The following is a 20,414-nucleotide window of genomic DNA, read 5'->3' as shown; positions in this document are numbered from 1 at the left end:
ACGGGAAGCCAGTGCAGGTCTTTTAGGAGGGGTGTGATGTGGCTGCGGCAAGGGATGTCGAGGATCAAGCAAGCAGAGGCGTTCTGTATGCGTTGTAGTCGTTTCAGGAGTTTGGCCGAGGTTCCTGCGTAAAGGGCGTTACCGTAGTCCAGTCTGCTGCTGACGAGGGCCTGGGTGACCGTTCTTCTTGTTTCAGTGGGGATCCACCTGTAGATCTTGCGGAGCGTGTTGAAGCAGGAGGACGAGACGGCGTTGACTTGCTTGGTCATGGAGAGTGTTGAGTTGAGGATGAACCCTAGGTTGCGTGCGTGGTCCGTGAGTGTTGGTGCTGCTCCCAGTGCGGTCGGCCACCAGGAGTCGTCCCATGCCGAGGGAGTGGAGCCGAGGATGAGGACTTCGGTCTTGTCTTGTCTGAGTTCAGCTTCAGGCAGCTGATATTCATCCACTCGGCGATGGCTTTCATTCCTTCGTGGAGGATTGTTTTGGCTGTGAGGGGGTCCTTGGTGAGGGAGAGGATCAGCTGGGTGTCATCGGCATAGGAGATGATGTTGAGGTTGTGCAGTCGGGCGACGTGAGCGAGTGGTGCCATGTAGATGTTGAACAATGTCGGGCTGAGGGATGATCCTTGGGGTACGCCGCAGATGATCTCGGTAGCTTCGGATCGGAAGGGGGGGATGCGGACGCTCTGCGTTCTGCCGGAGAGCAAAGAGGTGGTCCAGTCCAGTGCTTTGTCTCAGATCCCAGCGTTGTGGAGACCTGTGCGTAGGGTGCGTTGGCAGGCCGTGTCGAAGGCGGCTGACAGGTCCAGGAGGATGAGGGCCGCAGTTTCGCCACTGTCCAGTAGAATCCTTATGTCATCAGTGGCAGCAATGAGGGCAGTTTCGGTGCTGTGGTTGCTGTGGAACCTGGACTGGGATGGATCCAGGATGCTGTTCTCCTCGAGGTGGCGGGTCAGTTGTCTGTTGACGGTCTTCTCGGTGACCTTCGCTGGAAACGGGAGCAGGGAGATGGGTCGGAAGTTCTTGAGGTCCTTGGGTTTTTTGAGTAGGGCGTTGATCTCGGCATGCTTCCAGCTTTCCTGTAAAGTCGCGGTCTCGAAGGAGTTGTTGATGGCCTTGTGGAGATGGGGTGCGATGGTGGAGCTGGCTTTGTTGAAGATGTTGTGTGGGCATGGGTCTGACGGAGAGCCGGAGTGGATGTGTTCATGATTTTGATGGTGTCGTCGTTGTTTATGTTGGTCCAGGTGAGCAGGGGATTGGTGAGGGTGGTGTCCATGTGATCGGAGGTCTCGGTGACTGTCGGGCGGTCAGGGTGTTGAAGCTGTCATGGATGTCTGCGATCTTGCGGTGGAAGAAGGTGGCGAGGGCGTTGCACAGGTCTTGCAAAGGTGGGATGTCGTTGGTGTCGGAGCTGGGGTTGGAGAGCTCCTTCACAATGTTGAAGAGCTCTTTGCTGTCGTGTGCGTTGTTGTCTGGGCGGTCTTTAAAGGAGGCCCTTTTGGCGGATCTGATGAGGTGATGGTGTCTGCGAATGGCGTTCTTGTGGGCTGCGTGGCTGTCCGGTGTCTGTTCGTGGTGCCATTTCTTCTCTAGTTTTCAGCAGGTTTGCTTGGATGCCTGGAGTTCCGTAGTGAACCAACTGGCTTTCTTGTTGGTGTGTCTGTTGGAGGGTTTCTTGAGCGGGGCGAGGGGGTTGGCGCAGTCGTCGATCCACTGTCTAAGGTCGCGGGCAGCGGTGTCGGGGTCGGTGGGGTGTACGGGTGGGCTTCGGGCGAGAGTGGTGTTTAGCTGGTCTTTGGTGACTTTGCTCCAGCATCGGCGAGGGATCTGTTGAGTGCGGTGCTGCGTGGTGGGTTTCCGGAAGGTGAAGTGGATGCAGCGATGGTCGGTCCAGTGGAGTTCAGTGGTGTGGCTGAAGGAGACGCGGGAGCTTGCAGAGAAGATGGGGTCAAGCGTGTGGCCGGCAGAGTGGGTGGGTGTTGTGACGAGCTGTCTGAGTCCGAGGTTGGCGAGGTTGTCAATCAAGGTGGTGGAGTTGGTGACGTTGTTGTTCTCGAGGTGGAAGTTCAGGTCCCTGAGGAGGATGTAGTCTGTGGAGGCGAGGGCATGCGTACTGACGAAGTCGGCGATGGCGTCGCTGAACTGTGGCTGTGGACCGGGGGGTCTGTAGATGAGGGTTCCTCTGAGGGTGGTGTTGGGATCAGTGTGGATGTGGAAGTGCAAGTGTTCGGCGGTGCTGAGGGTGTCGTTGGTGCTGGTCAAGACTCTGAGGGTGTTCCTGTGGACGATGGTGATTCCTCCTCCTGTTCCATTGGTGCGGTCCCTGCGGGTGATCTTGTAGCCATCAGGGATAGCTATGGCAATGTCGAGTGCCGAGGCGGGGTTCAACCAGTTCTGGTAGAGCGGGTGTTGAGTAGGAAGCATCTGAGGTGGTTGCGTCCTTTCTCGTGCGTGGTTTGGTGGCTCGGAGGCTAGTGAAGCTGCAGCTCCGGCAGGAGAGGGGTCCTTGGCTTCGCTTCGGGGCGGCCAGGAAGCAGGTGTGTGATTGTCCGGTGTTGAGTGCGTGAAGGGTGCTGGCATCGTAACGGAGACGGGCATCGTGGCGTTAGCGGGGGCCAGGGGTTCTGGCACTGGGCGCGGTCCAGGCGCGGACGGGTGCAGACAGGGCTTGCCTTAGGCACGCCAGCGGCACGCCCTCTGCGCGCGGCCGCCATATAAGGGGAGGTGGGAGGGAGGAGCAGCTGGGAGGCGGGAGCGGGGTGGCGAATGGGCGAGCAGGGTGGGGTGCCGCAGGGGATGCAGCGGCGGGAAAACGGTAGAGCGGGATACAGAAGGCAAAAAAGGGGAGAAAAACAAAATAACAGTGCAAAAACAGAAATAAAGGAAAAAAACGACTAACACAATACAGGATCAGGGGCACAAATACAATGCAGATCTTAAAAACATCACTTTTAAAAACAGCCTTTCTCATCGCCATTACTTCCCTACGGAGAGTAAATGAGTTACAAGCTCTAACAATACAAGAGCCATAACTACAAATTCATAAAGACATGGTGATTTTTAAAACAAACCCACACTTCGTGCCGAAGGTAGTATCAAAATACCACTTAGATCAAAATATTCTCCTGTGGATTTTCTTCAAAAATCCAAAGACTAAAGCAGAAAAAGGTCTCCATTCCCTGGATGTAAGGAGAGCGTTACTGTACTATTTACAAAGAACAGAACAAATACCCAAAACAAAACAATTGTTTGTGGCGTACGCTCACGCCAACACAGGATCACCAGTCACAAAGGCAACAATTGCACGATGGATAGTATAAACCATCCAGTCATGTTATGCCTATGCCAAAAAAAAGAACTGATTATACTGCCTACAGCTCACTCCACTAGAAAGAAAGGAGCAACCGTAGCTTTCATGGCTAATGTACGCATTGACACTATTTGTGCAGCAGCAACATGGGCATCACCACACACCTTTACAGAACGTTACTGTGTGGACACACAAATGAGGCTCAAATAAGGAGGCTCAAATTGGACAGAAGGTGCTTCAACACCTGTTTGCAAAATCTTCCTCTCACCACAGCCTCCCAACCTCGGGAGAAAACGCTACGTAATCTAATGCACAGCCAGTGAATCCAGAAAAGGCTTCACGCTGTAAAACGAAATGGTTACTTACCAGTAGGAGTAGTTTTGCAGCTTGAAGAATTTTCTAGATTCAAATGCGACCCACCCGGCCTCCCCTACAAGGAAAAGAACAAGTGGGAAGGCAAATGATTACATCACTTATTTAATTATCATCTCAAGGACTACCAATTGAAACAAAGCAGAAAAAAGAATCTGAAGATGGCTACCACACACATCGACCTCCAGGATAGCGTCTGACGTCACACAGGGTACGTACCTGGCACCAAATGGTGTTCGACAGTGCCTAAAACAAAAACAAACAATAAAACAAAGACAATTCCGGACCCAACCACTAGATGGCGGAATAATGTATAGCATGTGAATCCAGAAAATTCTTCAAACTGCAAAACTACTCCTACTGGTAAGTAACCATTTTATTTGTCACCCTGATTTTTTTTTAAGTTATTTGTATATACGTTGACGTAACCCCTTGCTTAATGTATCTAATCTATATGTGATTCAAATTAAGATATTAATTATCATGTTTGACATCATATGCCAATAAAAATAAGTTTAAAAAAAACATGTTCTACCACATTATTGATAACATCACTACAACATCAGAAATAACAACATTCATGAAAACACTGTTCATGACAGTGGAGTTATAGTTAAAACTATAACTAGTTAATTTCTGTTTGATTTATATACAATCTTTCCCCCCTTTCTCCTAACGGCTTCAATAATCACGTACTTAAATATGTTAACGGCTGATGTAGTGGGAAGCTCATCGTTTGAACCCGACCACTATATTTTCATTGGTCGAAAGCTTTTATCAGCTGTTGTAACCCAAAGCCATCCCTCTACTTGACGCCCTTTCCATTGGCGGGCTTGCCCCTCTCCTCTCTTTGGAAGGGCAAAGTCGCTATTATCCGAAGGGGCGGTATAGGTGACGTCACCCAAACAGGGGGGGTTAAAAAATGTCGTCATGGGAGGCGCGGCTGGTTGAACGGGGAGCCGAGTCTGTGTAGTTCAGAGCGCACTTGGAGCCCACAACAGCATCAGCACCATTCACGCAGTTGCGTCGTAGCTGTCACCATCATGCCTAAGAGGAAGGTGAGGCCTCCGTCGAAGTGCTCTGCTGGCCTTGAACGGTTGTGTGGGCGTATAAGGGGTAAGCTTACTGTGCAGGACTAACTGAGCACGGGCGGAGTGGCCGTGGGGATGGCACGAGGAACGCGCCCCCGCCCCCCCCCCCGTGTAAAATTGGGTGGCTCAAGAGGGCATAAAGCTTCTTTTATACGAAATGCTGCGTCCGCTATTCTTTGATGGCACGCACCCGTATGTCGCTGTCCGTGTGCCTTCTCGTTCTACGGGCTGTGCCTGGTCCTATCAGACTCGGCCGCAACTCTACACACCAGCGGTTTGACCACCACTGCGAAGGCCAAAGCACAGCGGATAGGGGCGGGACACTTCCCCCCCCTCCCCCCCCCCGCGCACAACAAAGAAACTCGTAACGTGACAGTACAGACAGCGCAGCTCGCCCCGTCGAATCGCTTAATGGAGAACGTTTTTTATTGTATGGGGGGTGTGGTTACCCAGAATCGTTCGCTGTTAATTTTTTTTGTTTGATTACTTTAGTTAATTATCATTACTTTCTTGTCTGCTGTGCCTTGCGTCGGTGTGAATTGTTGACTCGAAGCCACGCGTCCATCGGTTTCAAGTTGTAGGTGTAGAATTGCATACACGTTGCTTGTGTGCGACTAGGAGGAAAGCGGAGGTTTCTCCCTCGGTGGCGAACTCTGTCGTGCATTATTCTGATAGCAGCAGGACATGATATACATTTAGTTGTGAGGTTCAAACCCTTAATTGTGCTCACGCCACAAGCGTCCTAGGCGTCTGGAAAGTATTTATTTCCAGGGCATACACACCTTGCACTGGAGGCGTAAGATTCCAAAGCAGCCACATGAATTCTTCATTGTCCGCTCATACGCCACGGTCGCCACCAGCTGATGTCTTGCAGTAGTACAGGAACGGTTGGCTAAGCCTGCATTGTGGGTAAACGTGACGTTACACAGCTGCCGTAGTTCTAGTCAAAATTCAACTAACTCCTCTTATGTTTAACCTCGCTTTAAAGTGAACCATTTCATGCAAGTGACCAGCAGTATCTTCCTCAGGATGCTTACGAGTTTTTTTGATTTATTTTATATATATTTTTGCCAACCAAACCAGCGTATCCATAAACGGCGTAAAATAAAACGAAGGGCACTGTTATGACTTGGAGTTCAGTTCAGATTCGCGTCATGACTCTACACCTCCCCGGAACGCCCACCCCTCCCCACACATTCGCAATCTACCTCACAGCATCATGCAGAAACTGGGGAGTTATTTTTGCCTCTTGCAGTTTTTAGGGTGCCCATGAATTGTTCAGCTATGGATTGGCCTGAGGCCATAAGGGAGTTACATTTCGATATCTGAAAAACAGTTTTCTTGCAAAATCCTTAAACTCCTTTTCCGAATTGGGAAAGGGAGGGGAGGCATTGTCCTATTTGACCACAGCAGGGATACCAAAGGATGAAAACTGTTTAGGTGGGGATAGTCACATCAGAGGAAGTGCTGGGCACCACCATGACTTACGTAAGTAGAGAACACTCTTTGATGTCCACCAGGAAGTATTAACCAGTTGTTGTTCGCCCAAAAAATCACCAGCTTCCTTTCAGACTTGTGTTGGTATCTGTGCCATTTGAAGTGGGTCTGGAGAGACTTCTTTACACAATGCTTGGCACACACCAGCTTCTCTTCTACAACGTGTTCCAGCTGTGGGAACCAGACTTAGTCTTCAGAGCCTCTTGGTGGATATTACTTCTCTGTGCCTCATGGGCAAACTCAACCTGTTCCCGAAGCATTCGGGGAAATACCAGAAATGTTTCTTATAGGATGTGACCCTTTGGATGAGAGGCTAGCTTCCCTCTTTTAATTCTTTATTGCCCTGAAATCTTTTAAGGAACTGTGAGGATGTCTTCTGTGAGTTTTGTAGTTCGTGCCCTCTCCAACTCAAGAAGTGTCTTTACCACGCACATGGTTGGGCCATTGCCATCCACTAGTAAACACCAAGGGGCATATCAACAACAACCGGCGATAATTATCGCTCAGCGTTCTTAGCGTGAGGATAATTATCGCCGGCTAGCGTGAATTTTTATCGCTGAGATAGCGTGCTATTAGCAACGCTTATCTCACTAGCGATAAAAATCTACACGCTAACAGGCTAACGTGAGATTATCGCTGGAAACCCAGCGATAATCACACGTTACCTTGTTGATAGGGACAGGTAAACTTAGCCATGATATCCTCCTTCCATAGGATATCATGGCTAAGTCTGAAAATTAGCAGACGTAAAAAAGCAGCGTTAACCGCGGTTAGCGCTGCTTTTTTTGTCTCTAACAGGGTTAGCGACATTCTTGATAATAGGAGAAATGTCGCTTAGCGACATTTCTCCTATTATTTTACTCTGGAACGCCCCCTTTGCATCTCATTAGAGATGCAAGAGGAAGCGTAGAGTAAAAGGGTGCTAACATGCAAATTTGCGTGTTAGCACCCTGTTGTTGATAGGGTGCTAGTTTTATCTCTGCTTTTTTGGCTTTTAAAGCCACAAAAGCAGAGATAAAGCCCTTGTTGATATGCCCCTCTGATACTTGTTTTGCCTCTCCATCCCTAGTAAATCAAATAACCAGCTTTTAAAAAAATTGAATTGAATCCTTTTAAGAGTTTCAAATCATCGTGTGGCTTGCAATTTCTTGTAGTAACATGCAGTACTCATGTAAATCATATAAAGCAATATATTGCACGAAGTCATTTCTTTTGCTAAGTGGCATATACTTTTTTTTTTTGTTTAAGCGATGTTCACGTACAGTGGAATAAGGTTTTTTTCCAGTAACAAGTACAACATTAACCGAAATTGCAGGGCATTACTCATAAGTTGATCTGCTGGATGGGTCTGAATACCATTGCATTTGCCACCTACCATAGATAACCACACATTTCCTGGTACACAAAATGTTAAGATACCTTTACATTGAGGAAGACAATAAAACGATATGCATTACGGGAGTAACACTGTACATCACCAGTTTTAAGTCATTTCTAGACACATACAGGGCAACCATGTTGATATCCTATTTATCCACGACAGCAGAGTTAAGCCACAGCACATAGGGCTCCCATATATCTCGGACGGGATCTGGCCGTCATAAGCTCCCAATAGTTGGTCAACTGTGCTCTTAGCTCACTCCCTCGCCGTTGGAGGCCTGGCCACCCCCCAGTGTAGAGCTATCACTATTTTAGCCATTAAGAGTAGAATTTCTGGCAGCATACGTGCTTTAGGTGGGCCCGTCTCGAGGACGCCCAGCAGAGATGTCAGTGGTGCGTAGGGGAGATCTTGCCCAGTGATGTCTTTTATGTGGCGCAGTATAGTGAGCCAGAACTTTGCTATTGGTCTACACTGCCACACCAAATGTAAAAAGGTCGCTTGGGGGGCCACCACAGCGCCAACAACCACCATTATCGCAGAGCCCGTCTTGTGTAGTTGCATGGGGGTGCGATACAGGCAATGTAAATATTTAAAATGTATGAGCCGGGGATGGTAATTAGGCGATAAGCACTCCAGCTGCTTACAACCAAGACTCCCCTGCTCATCTGTGAAATCAATCCCTAGCTCTTTCTCCCAGGCCTTACGCGCAGTTGGGATAGTGATCGGGGATGTCTTTTGTCATTTTGTAGATGCGTGATATGAGTTTTCACCCTGATTCAACCACCAACAGGTTTTCAAGTGCCGACAGTGTCGGTGGCGGGTCTGGGAACATGGTGAATTTGCTCTTGCAGGATGCCCGAAGCTGGTAGTATATGAGCATATCTAGCGCTGAGGGTGCTTCAGGGTCACACATCTGCTGCAGTGTGAGAAAGGTACCTGCGGGATAGAGGTCGCCACCTACTTTTAGGTTATGGCTAGAAGCGCGGTCCAGCGCCTTGCGTTCCATAAGGGGGAGGTACAGCGGGTTGTTGAGAAGTGGCATGGTCAGAGCTTATAATATATCCAAGCGTGCCCGTTTGCGGAGACCCTCCCATGCCTACCTCATGGCTTGTACTGTGTCTATTTCGTCACAAAGACGCTTGTAAGGTTGGAATAAGGCCGTGGACAGTGGGAGTGGTGCCACCCTATCTACCTCTATTGCCACGTGTGGCTGAAAGGGCATAAGGGTGTGCCCAAAAGTGCAAGAATTGTGCCTGTGCACTGTACACATAGAGGACAAAGTCTGGAGCTGCCGTCCCCTCCCCCCCCGCTCCTGTGGCAGCGTCCGCATTTCCCAAGCTATCCTTGTCTGTCTCCTGGCCCATACCATGAGTGACCGAATGCGGTTAAAGTGCATTGGGAGTGGTGAGGGGATGTTAACAAAGATATAGTAGTTTCGGGAGTATAATCATCTTGGCCACCGCTATGTGGCCTGCCAGAGAGAGTGGGAGGGTCTTCCACCGTCTCACCCTGTCTTCAATTCAGGCCACCACCCTTCCATAATTCCTGCATGTTACTGCTGAACCATATGCCCAGATATCGATTTGGGCCAGAGGCCTAGACCAGAGGGTAATCTGTTTCAAAAGCCTGAGTTGCGGGAGGAGCACAGATTTGCTCCAGTTGACATTTACACCTGACAGTCCACCATATCTCACGACTGAATGAGTCAGGGGCGACAGGTTTTCTTTGGGGTTCACCATTTATAGCGTGATATCATCCGCATACATACACGGACAGTGCCCTGGTTGTATAGCCAATCGCTGTATTGGTATGGTGTTGCCGCAGATGCGCCGCTAAGGGTTCTGTTGCGATCACGAACAATAGGGGCGATAATGAACAGCCTTGTCTGGTACCTCGAGTGATAGCCAATGGCTCTGAAATTAGCCCATTCACCCTGAGCTGTGCCGTGGGTCTCGAAGAGAGAACCTGTATTTGCTGGATGAAGATTCAGCTCAGACCCATCCGTCTGAGAAGTGGGAACCGGAATCTCCATTCAAGGGAATCCAACGCCTTGGTGGCATCTAAAAGCACCACTATCGCAGACACATGTGGGGTGAGGTAATGCATTAGTCCAAATAGCGTCTTAAGATTATGGGATGTGAATCTGCCAGGCACAAAACCAGATTGGTCCGGCCGGACACTTGGTGGTAACAATGGTTGGAGCCTGGTGGCCAGTGGAGCCTGGTGGCCAGCAGTTTGGCGAAAATGTTGGCGTCTAGATTGATCAATGAGAGCGGGCAGTACGAATTGCATTGTGGGTCTTTATCTGGTTTTAGGAGAGTGATTATGATAGCCTCGCGCATTGATCCGGGAAGAATCCCCTCTTGTAATGCCTCCTGATAGACCGCCAGGAGGAGAGTAGCTCCGAATATTCTTTATAAAATTGCGCAGCGAGGCCATTAGCTCCTGGCACCTTATCTGCCCACATGCTGCCAATAACCCGCCAACCCTCTTCGACGGTGAGCGGTATGTCTAGATATTCGCGGTGCGTTCTGCTGAGCCAAATGAGTTCTATGGAGTCAAAGTAATCTTCAAGGACCGAATCAGATGGGGTTATTTGAGATGTGTATAACTGTGCGTAGAAGTCCTCACTCCGCTTGTGCTGGATTCGGAGTCAGAAGCGAGCAGGCTTCGCAGCCCCATATGCCCCGGAGATTCCACTGGGCATGTGTACGGCCCTCCGTCATGGTGGGGATTGGTCGGCGTTGGCTGGTTGGGAAGATCGGGGGGTTCACATGATTGGGGATTTATATAGGGATGGCGTATTGTTGCCGTTCCAGGACTTGCAAGGGGCGTATGATTTACCGAGGGGGGATTATCTTCTGCACACCGCCTTGGTGGCGGCGATCCAGAAACAGTGGAGGATGGGGCTTTCGGAGCCCCCGATTTCTTTGGGGTGTCAGTATGTCACTATGGCGACGGGTACGTTCAAGGCTATCACTAGTCTATACAGGCGGCTGTCTACGGAGAGGGTGCCGCCTATGGATGCCCTGAGGGGTAAATGGGAAGGGGATCTGGGTAGGCCCATTCCTGAGACGACGTGGGCGCAGCTGGTGCGGCGGGCCTAGAAGGGCATGCGCAATGCCAGATTCCAACTGGTCCAATTCTATACTTTACAGGGCTTACTTAACTCCGGTTAAACTCCTGCAGTACTTCAGAGGCTCCCAGTCGCCGCGTCCTCGGTGCAGCGTGGAGGGTGCTGATTTTGGTCATATGTTTTGGTCCTGTTTGGGACTGGGCTCTTATTGGATAGATGTGGTGGTGTGCCTGAATCAAGTGACGGAGCGAGAGCTGGAGGCGGAGATGGGGGGGGCTTGCCTGCTGTTGTGGTTTCCGCACACCCCAAAACCAAAATTACAAGCAAGTTTTATGATCTAGGATTGATAATGGCGAAGAGGGAGCTCACTATGCACTGGAAGGCTAGATCTGGGCCGAGCTTTCGGAGATGGAAGGCGAGCTTCTTGTCCTGGGTGGGGAGCGAAGGGACACTGCCTGCAGATGGCCAGACGCACGTCTAATGACAAAGCGCTGGAAGCGGCACGGGCATGGGGACCTCTGGTGGAAGGGCTTAGATCCTTGGAGGAGTTGAATGAGGAGGATAGGGATCCTGTGGATGGGGATAGGAGTGTGGAACCCGGGGTGGGGCCCCCTGGGGTGACTGGGGAGACCGCCCTGGATAGGGCCATTTAGGTACACAGGTGGAGGACTCAGCGTTTGCACAATGTATTGGTAACTGCCGAATAGTAACTGCCGAATAGTCGTGGTGGGCGGCTGGGATCTGGATGGGGGGTCGGGTCTCCGGTCTCTTGAGAACAGTGGACAGGTTCTTTTGATTACCCTAGGCTCGGATTTCCCGGACCCCGGGTCCCTCCCAGCAGAAGTGCAGGAGGGGTTGACGCGGGCACACTGACAGGGGGGGTGGGGGTAGAGAGGGTGGAGGGTTGGGGTATTAGGGAGGAAGCGCGGGAAGTACGGATTTCTCCTGATATGTACACCGAGGATTGTCCTTTATTTTTCCCGGTTGTTGGTTTCACTGCGCTGATGGAAAAATTTAATAAAAATGTGTTTAAAAAAAAAACTGTGCGTAGAAGTCCTGCATGGTGGCAAGTATATCAGGTGGGGAGTGTACCAAGCAGTCAGTGGGGGTGGTGAGTGCCATGATGAAAGTGGATGGGCGCAGAAGATTCGCAAGCATCTTGCTCGGTCTGTCCCCCTCATCGTACCAACGCGCCGTGGCATGCTTGTGTAGGAATTTTACTTCCCTCTCAGCCTCCTCCTGATACTCAGTTAACTTACTACAGATAGTTCCAAGGGACACGGCAGATGGTCTCGTGAAATATTGTTTTCCAAGGCATGCAATTCCACATCTAGCCGGCCCAGCGTACCGCGGATATCACGGAGCACTTTAGTTTGTCCCGCTATACAGTGGCCACGACTACCACCTTGAAGGCTTCCCATAGCATCCCCTCTGTCTCCACCGATCCTGTTATGGTAAAAGTATTCTGTGATTTGTGTGGAGCACTTCCCGGAACGCCATGTCCAGGAGAACGTTGGGTGGTAATCGCCACGTGAAAGGTTGTCTGTAGGGTTGTGGTATCTGTAGGGTCCAAGTGACTGGTGAGTGGTCCGATAGGGTTCGGGCGTTATGAGACGCCTGCAACATGTAGGTCTGGGGATGTGAGCCAGAATTCTAATCTCAACCATGCGTTATGTTGCTGCATGATACAGGTGCCCTCACGAGTGTCCGGATGGAAGACCCTTTAAGTATCAACCAATCTGTAATCAGCCATCAATCCCCTCAGTACAGTAGCCGCCTGTGGGCGATGTGTGCGTGAAGCGCCTACCCTGTCCTCCGACAAGACTGTGTTAAAATCACCACCCCAGATTAACGCAGCTTCCCCCAGTGATTGGATATTATGCCACACCTGTTGGAAAAACACTGGATCGTCCACGTTGGGCCCATATATATTGGCGATAATGACCTGTTGGTGAAATAATGTACCCAGTACTTGCAGGTAACGCCCCTCCGGGTTGCTGTGGATTGCCATGGGACACAACTTTTGATCAATGTCGCTACCCCTCTAGAATAGTTAGAATAACGAAGTGTAATTGTGCTTTTCTTTGTCATTGTGCTTTTCTTTCTTTAAGTACACAGTTAATTATTCAAAAGGAACTATATGTTAAAAAAATAAAATCTCAACATAGGCAAACAATGACTACCACTGCTAGTACTGATGCAACATAACTTATACTTTGTGGGGAAACTAAATACCAGATGTTTATTAATTTCAAACTAAAAATCAGTACTGGTGAAGCCCTTGCAGGAACAGTCATACCTACCACAAGTATGTTGCCCCATCTACTAGACTTCAATCTATCACATGTTGTAACCCTAAGACGGGTCTCCTGTAGAAGGCACACCTCCAATGTCTCGCAAGATATGATTGCACAATTTGTGTCTTCCTGTGGTCATTTAAATAAACCACGTACATTCCAAGTGATACATGTTAAGTGAGTCACGTCTCTGGTGTTTGAGATATCTCCGTAGCGTCTAAAGTCCATGAATGTGCGTGTGTCTTCTGTAGCACCCTGTAGTGTCCCACACACCGTGCAGTGAGTCTAGGCAGTGGCATGCATTTCCAGTTTGCAAGGTATCCAGAAGAGGAACCTATTTGCATTGCAATAAACAACAAATAATGTCACCCACCCACTCCAACCCCCTAATCCGTGTTGAGAGACTAGAACTGACCACCCCATGATTAACATAAACATCAAATGTAATCCTACTGTTTCAAAACTGCCCCCCCCATTATTAACACAACCGTAATAGAAAATTGACTATAGGGAATCCTCCCAGAGGGGGCATGACGTTGCCAGCATACTGCCCCGGCGCATCGTAACAGGGTGGCCGAGCTACAATGGAACTACCTAAAAAACATTGGCATAATCAAGACTGAGAACATGGAGGGTGACAATAGCTTTTGCTCCCGGTGTAACACTGAGCCGATCGCCAGACCGGATCCCTTGCAGGATTGAAATTAAGCGGTTTCTCTGCTAGTCATTGTCACTTAGCTGACTCTGCGACGAGCTGTCCTTGTCATGGCCTTTGTCCCGCTGTTGCCTGGCATGTTGCTTGGCAAATTTCATTGCAGCACGTGCCTCCGTGAAGAACAGTGGTTTGCCGTTGACATGTTTGGTGGGGTATAACATTGCATACTTCCAGTTTTCTGCAGCAGTTTCTTTTCTGGAAGGAACTTGCGTCGGGCTGTCCGCATTAGGTGCGGGTACAGTGAGATAACGTTATTCTGATATTGTAACTCTCCACGTTCCCAGGCTACGCGAAGTAGTGTCTGTTCCTATAGTTGAGCAACCGAGCCAATATCTGCCGCATTAGGGCACCTGGCGGCGGGTGGGGACCAAGTGTGCGGTGGGCATCTTGCACCTGAAACATGGCGGACAGTTCTGTCCCGAAGAGTTCCTGAAAGAGGCCCTCTGCGTACTTCATGTTGGATATATTTGTGGACTCCGGTGATGCATATGTTGTTCCTCCTCGAGCGGGATTCGAGGTCTTCATTGCGCGTCTTTTTGACCTCCAGTACTTCTTCCATATGGAGAAGAGTATCCTGCGCTTCCACCTGGCGATCATATGCATGGGAGACTCTCGTTTCCAACGTGTTAGTCTAGTTTCGTGCTTATCCAATCTATGCGACACTTGGTCCATTCGGACGGCAAGAGAATCAATCTTAGCGTCTAATTCTTTGAGACATACTTTTACATCACGCAGCATTGTCTTTGTCTTCCTCCTGCTCCGTTTACAGATGCGTTTCAGGCACAATCGTCTGACATTAGCTCACTGTCAGCTTGCCTAGTGGTACGTTTGTCGAAAGATATTTCGATTGTTTATCTGCCTTACCCATTACACTTTTGCGTTGCGGCAATACCACCTGGGGCGTAAACGCACATCGTCAGAGCGGGCAGGGCTAAGAAATCTGCAACCGTGCCGTCTTTTAAGCGCTACTTCCCAATGGTTTCACAGGTGCAATTGGGCCGTCCTCCAGGAGAAGCACGAGGAGAGCACCACCGCAGTGCCTTGAGTCAGCCCGCTATATGGGCGGGAGGATCCGACTCTTCCGCGCCACGCTGAAGGTTCTGTGCGCGGGCGGAGCCATGACGGAACGGTTCCGTCATGCGCACAGCGCAACCGATGTGCATGACGGAACCGTTCCGTCATGCGCGTCGAAGGGGTTAAACTCCTCTGTTAGGCCTAAGGCTGCTCACCCACACTACCACTAATAGAGCAATTTGGGTTTTACATTGAGCCATGTACACTTTTGGGGAGCCCCTGGACACTGTGCATGGTATAACCAACTAGTGGCATTACCATATATAAAGAGCTACGTTTTTTGCCGTTTGAAATTTAGGGTGGGGTGGGGGGGGGGGGGACAACAAACCAGTATTTAAAGCCTGAACTAAATAGCCCCACCCCCAATACTCTGCAGAATGTAGTTAAATACCAATGCAGCCCTCATTTCTATGCAGTCCAGAGCTCCTCTAATTTATCTGAAGAATGTCAGCTATGTAAACAGGAAGCCAAGAGTTCCAATTTGGAACTTGGTGTGTACCACAACATTGCCGAGTTGCCCCACCATCTCAAATTAACCACAACCATTGAACTGATCAAGTGTTTGCTTAGAAGCTTATAGCCACCACTAGATGGCTCATAGTGAAGACAGGACTGCAGAAATGTTTTAGCAAACAGAGTTCAGAAGCCTAGAGTATTGGCGACCGAGATCTAAGTTAGTGTCAAATTCCCACTGCTCACACCTTTGTCTGAAGGACCATTATGCTCAGAACCTGCATAACAGGATAGATGTACTTGAGTCTGTAGCCAATATGCACATCTGGCTTGGGCAAACCAAAAAAAGACTTAAGTGCTCTATGCTAATGCGTTGGAGGTGGAAACACCCTGTCTTCATGGACCCAGAAAGGTGAAAAACAGGATTGTAATGAGAAATTATGCCACTCTCGCTTTTTCCCATTCGATTACAAGTTAGAGGCGTTTAAAGGCTGCAGTTTGCTGCCATAACACAACCATGGCCCCATTCTAGTTAGTCTCCTGCAGTGTGGGGCTAGTTTGAACTTTTTTGTTGGATGATTTTGGTTTGCAATCTGGCCATGTTAAACTGCCTGCTGTACGTTTGGGAACTGGGTGCCTCAACCACCTGATCACAGAGAGCCTTGTTGTACGTAGGTAGCACTAACAATCTTGTCGGAGTGGATTGTAGCACATTTTTGGGAACAGTTAAGTCTGCTTCAAACATTCTAAAAAACATGCTATTGCAGAATCAAGGGCCTGAGGTCTGGTTCATGCGTGTGGGCTCACAAACCAATGAAACTACCACTTGCAAAGGAAGAAGGCAATTAGTTGCACATTAAGGAGCTGTGACCCAATACCTAGCCTATATAATTCCATTCAGTCTTTTATAGTCGACCACTAACCATGTCGGGTAGCTATCAGTATTTATTTGATCGGATTAGAGCTTTTTAGACTTCACGCAGGAGCAACCTAGTCGAATCAACCTAGCAAGTTAATTTTCGCACCTCAAAAGTGTTGTGGGTAATGTGGCTGAGGGAATGTAATTGAAAGTTAGGTGAACTGAAGAAATGTTGTCGAAGGAAGTAAGTTGGAAGTTGAAGCGACAGGGCTGCTGGCCCAGCCCATAGCTGACCCTAAAATAAGTCTTCCTTTATTCTTTCCCTTTGGCGTCCTAGGAGAGGTTAAGAGGATTCCAAGATTGGAATTTCCTGCTAGAGGGGCGGAGACCATGGTACAGACCAGAGGCCTCTGCCTCAAACATGTGGTAGAGGCAGAACCTAATCGAAAACTCAGCAAGAAACCTAAAAAATTGCATACTAAACAAACCTAGTTTCAAATGACACATTTCTTGGAATAAACTTTTCTGCCCTGGAAAGTTAAAATAAACCTATCTGTGCATTCCTGCTTTAAGCAGGGGCAGATCATGGCTCTTTGGAAGTTATGGCAGGCTTAGAGGTTCCAGTGGGTGTCTTGACCATCCCAAGACTATAAACTGAACCCAGGGTATTCTTGTAGGTTATGGCAAACCGTAAAAGGTTATGCACTTGACCTATAATTCTTTGAAAATGCTAGACTTATTTGTTTGACATTTGTGGGTTGTTGACTTTGACATTGCAGTTGGGATAACAGCTAAAATGTTTTTTTTTTTTTTTTACAGACTCCAGAGGGTGCTGAAGGAAAGGATGCATCAAAAGCCAGTAAACAAGAGGCAAGTTTTCTGGGGATTCCAGACTCTGAATATCTGAAATTGAACGTTTAGGTGGAGGTTTACTTGGGTAATGGATGAGGACTTACTTGTTTGGGGTACATACGTTTGATCCCTATTTTCCTTCTATCATGTTCAGCTAAGTTTGTGTGTAACACTTTTGTCTTATCCCTCTAGGGGATGGCTAGCTTCAGAATTTACAGTGGCTGTTGACAAGATGCATCGGGGTTTTTAGGTCAGGTCTTGGTCAAATTTTTCTCTAAAACGATCTTGTTGTGTTTTTTGTTTAATTTCACGATATTGCCCATTGTCGTCGTCGCCCCCCCCCCCCCCCTCCCCCAAGTGACACTGACTTAGTGAGGAAAGAAATTAGTATCAGAACGTTAACATGTTTACGTGATCTTATTTTACCATATTAATTGCTGACGTTCAGAGTTTTAAGTACTTGTGGGCCTAATCTTTTCGATGGGCCATTCTACAGGTTTTAATTGTGAACTGTAGTGCTTTTCTAGGTGAGTGCACCACACCCTAGACAATCCAGCAGCTAGTAAGTTAATTTTAAAGGAATTACTTTTGAGTTAAGTTCTTGAGGGGCATAAGGATAATGACGATCAGGATAGTAAAGGCTAGGATGTTGAGAACAATGAACTGCATCATTCTAGTTGATCATGTCTGCCTCTACAGAGGAACAAATCTTAGACTTAACAGTGAGCTTGACTAAATGTGATGCTTTATTTGTCTCTAAGGAGGTCATTACAGGAGGATTATTCTTGATGGTGTGAAGCATGACCTTAATTAAAGCTATTTAAACTTCTTCTTTTTTTTTTTTTTTTTTTCTTTTCTAGCCTACCAGGAGGTCGGAAAGATTGTCTGCGGTAAGTTGTCATTGTCCTGCTACTATATTGGTGCTGCAGTAAACTACATAGGGTTGATGAAATCTAGTGGGGCTTCAGATCCACTTCATGGTTAACTTCAGGAGTTCAGAGCACCACATTTTAATTTAAAAGGAGTTGATGGTGTGGGTTATTTGAAACCTCAAATGCTACTTGTGTGATTTTTAACTTTAATTTACCCGTAGCCTTGAGTCTCTCCCACACAATCTAGAAATACGTTTAATTCGCCAGCTCCAACCTTGCTGACTATTCCTTCACGCTTGTATGGGGCTTTTGTTTATGCAGACAACCCCTTTGTTACTGTGAATCACCAATGAGGTGCAGTGCTTTGAATGCCCAGTGTTCGGTACTACGGCATGCTAGTTCTGCTTGTCCCTAGAATTTGGGGGAGGGTGGGAGTAGAAGGGTTGTATTAAGTTTTTGCCTTCTTGGTACCAGTCTGTTTAGCTGCCTAGATGTGCGGTTGTTCTTCCAGAAAGTGGTGTAGTGTCTGAAGTGCATGATGAGGTCCAATTGCAAGCACCAAGGCCTCTTTAAGTGTTCTCCATTTTTTTTAAAAAGTGTTGTGCAGTTTTCTCAATTGAGTTGAGGTGCAAAATGTTTTAGATGTGTGGCCCTTTAACAGTGGTGGCTCCTCCGCTAAGACTGAGGAGCATTGCCCCACTGCTTTTTTGCAGTGACACAAAGGAAAAAGAGAAACTCTCATTATCATTTTATTTTCTCTTCCTCCTGCTTTGCGTTAGTGGGTGGGGGCAGGGGAGGAGTGGTAGCACCCTCCTAAAGTGCGCAGTCACTGCTTGGCTGGCTCTCTCGGGCCGCCAAAGACAGTCTTGTGCACTTTGCATGTTCTCAATGCAGGCTGCATACAGCCTACAAGGAGAATATGCCCAGGCCCCAGTCCCTGTGTGTCTGTCTGTGTGTGTGTGTGGAAGGCTGTGTGTGTGTGTGTGGAAGGCTCTGTGTGTGTGTGTGTGTGGGAGGCTCTGTGTGTGTGTGGGAGGCTCTGTGTGTGTGTGAGGCTCTGTGTGTGTGTGTGTGTGTGTGTGGGAGGCTCTGTGTGTGTGGGAGGCTCTGTGTGTGTGGGAGGCTCTGTGTGTGTGGGAGGCTCTGTGTGTGTGGGAGGCTCTGTGTGTGTGGGAGGCTCTGTGTGTGTGGGAGGCTCTGTGTGTGTGTGGGAGGCTCTGTGTGTGTGTGGGAGGCTCTGTGTGTGTGTGGGAGGCTCTGTGTGTGTGTGGGAGGCTCTGTGTGTGTGTGTGGGAGGCTCTGTGTGTGTGTGTGGGAGGCTCTGTGTGTGTGTGTGGGAGGCTCTGTGTGTGTGTGGGAGGCTCTGTGTGTGTGTGGGAGGCTCTGTGTGTGTGTGGGAGGCTCTGTGTGTGTGTGGGAGGCTCTGTGTGGGTGCAAATAAAAAAGGTTTCACATTTGAGTGATTAAGCTATTGGCATTGTAAATAACAATGCCGTTTCTTTAACCCCTTCGCTGCTAGGCCTTTTCCCCTCCTGTGCTAAGCCTTTTTTGGGCTCTTTGGGGTAGTGCGCGCTTAAGCCCCTGTACCTTTTTGACCACATTAGGTATCCACGCCAAATTTGCGTCCTTTTCTTCCAACATCATGGGGATTCTAAAGGTACCCAGGGTTTGTGGATGCTCCTAGAGCAGGGATACTCATAGTACGGCCCGCGGGCCGCCAGCGGCCCGGCAAGCCTTCCTTGGCGGCCCGCGGACCTTGCAGACATCGTAAGCACCGCCGGTTGCAGCAGCGTGGAGCGATGGGGGCCGGGACGGGTGATTCTTTTAAAAGCCATTCACTTGTTAACAAGGCTTTTTTTGTATTTCACCTCTTCTTAGCGCCCCTGCATCTCCCCTCTGAATGAGTGGAGATGCAGGGGCGCTAAGAAGAGATGAAATACAACAATGCCTCATTAACAAGTGAATGGTCTTTAAAAGACCTGTGAAGTACTTGGGTGCGGCGGCTGTGTGCGTTCCATGGAAGCAGACTCAGCGCGGGGTGAGGTGACGGACAGGGGGCGGGGGGTGAATGGTAAAAGACTTTTGTCCTATTTCAGCTCGTCATGGAAGGAAGTTGCTAATAATCGTAAACCTAAGACTTATTTGTGAAAATGGCAAAAGGCTCTGTAGCCTTATTTTAATCCCAGCCTTATTTTAAGCTTCTACACACCGAATTATATTTTTCATGACATGTTTAATTTTCTTTTCAAAGGAAAAACAAGGTGTTCATTGAGAAAAGTGAATGCTAGAATTGCTACATGTTGCGCAGGTTGAAAAATTGAGTATAAATAGAGTTTTACCTTTAGAGCAGGACAGACTGTTTCGTTAATTAGATAAAAGAGCTACAAGGCTGATGTTGTGTACACATTAAATATATTGCACGTACAGTATCACAAGTCTCGTTACTGTTTAATTCAGGTAGTCCGTGATCTTTAGATATTTTCCATCTCTGTTGCCTCGATAACAAACCCATCATCGTAAGGTAGACACAAATGGCTCACCGCTGTCATCTCGCGGCGACTCCTCT

The 20,414-nt window shown here is 48.6% G+C and overlaps 1 protein-coding gene across 4 annotated transcripts in view; it reads left to right on the top strand.

Moving 5' to 3' along the window:
* Nucleotides 1-4,581: 4,581 nt before the first annotated feature.
* Nucleotides 4,582-20,414, top strand: part of HMGN3 (high mobility group nucleosomal binding domain 3) — a 32,216-nt gene continuing 16,383 nt past the window's right edge. For 3 of the 4 annotated variants that reach the window (XM_085610993.1, XM_085610996.1, XM_085610994.1), the window contains exons 1-3: nt 4,582-4,739; nt 16,944-16,994; nt 17,837-17,866. In XM_085610993.1, the coding sequence (XP_085467119.1) occupies nt 4,725-4,739; nt 16,944-16,994; nt 17,837-17,866 (96 nt within the window). In that variant the 5' untranslated portion in view covers nt 4,582-4,724. The remainder of the gene's footprint in view (nt 4,740-16,943; nt 16,995-17,836; nt 17,867-20,414) is intronic. The other variant, XM_085610995.1, reaches the window with a different exon arrangement.

The sequence above is a fragment of the Triturus cristatus genome, chromosome 6 (assembly GCF_964204655.1).
Source record: "Triturus cristatus chromosome 6, aTriCri1.1, whole genome shotgun sequence".
NCBI classification, from domain to species: domain Eukaryota; kingdom Metazoa; phylum Chordata; class Amphibia; order Caudata; family Salamandridae; genus Triturus; species Triturus cristatus.
The sequence above is the reverse complement of the archived record's forward strand: the minus strand, read 5'-3'. Positions and strand labels throughout refer to the sequence as shown.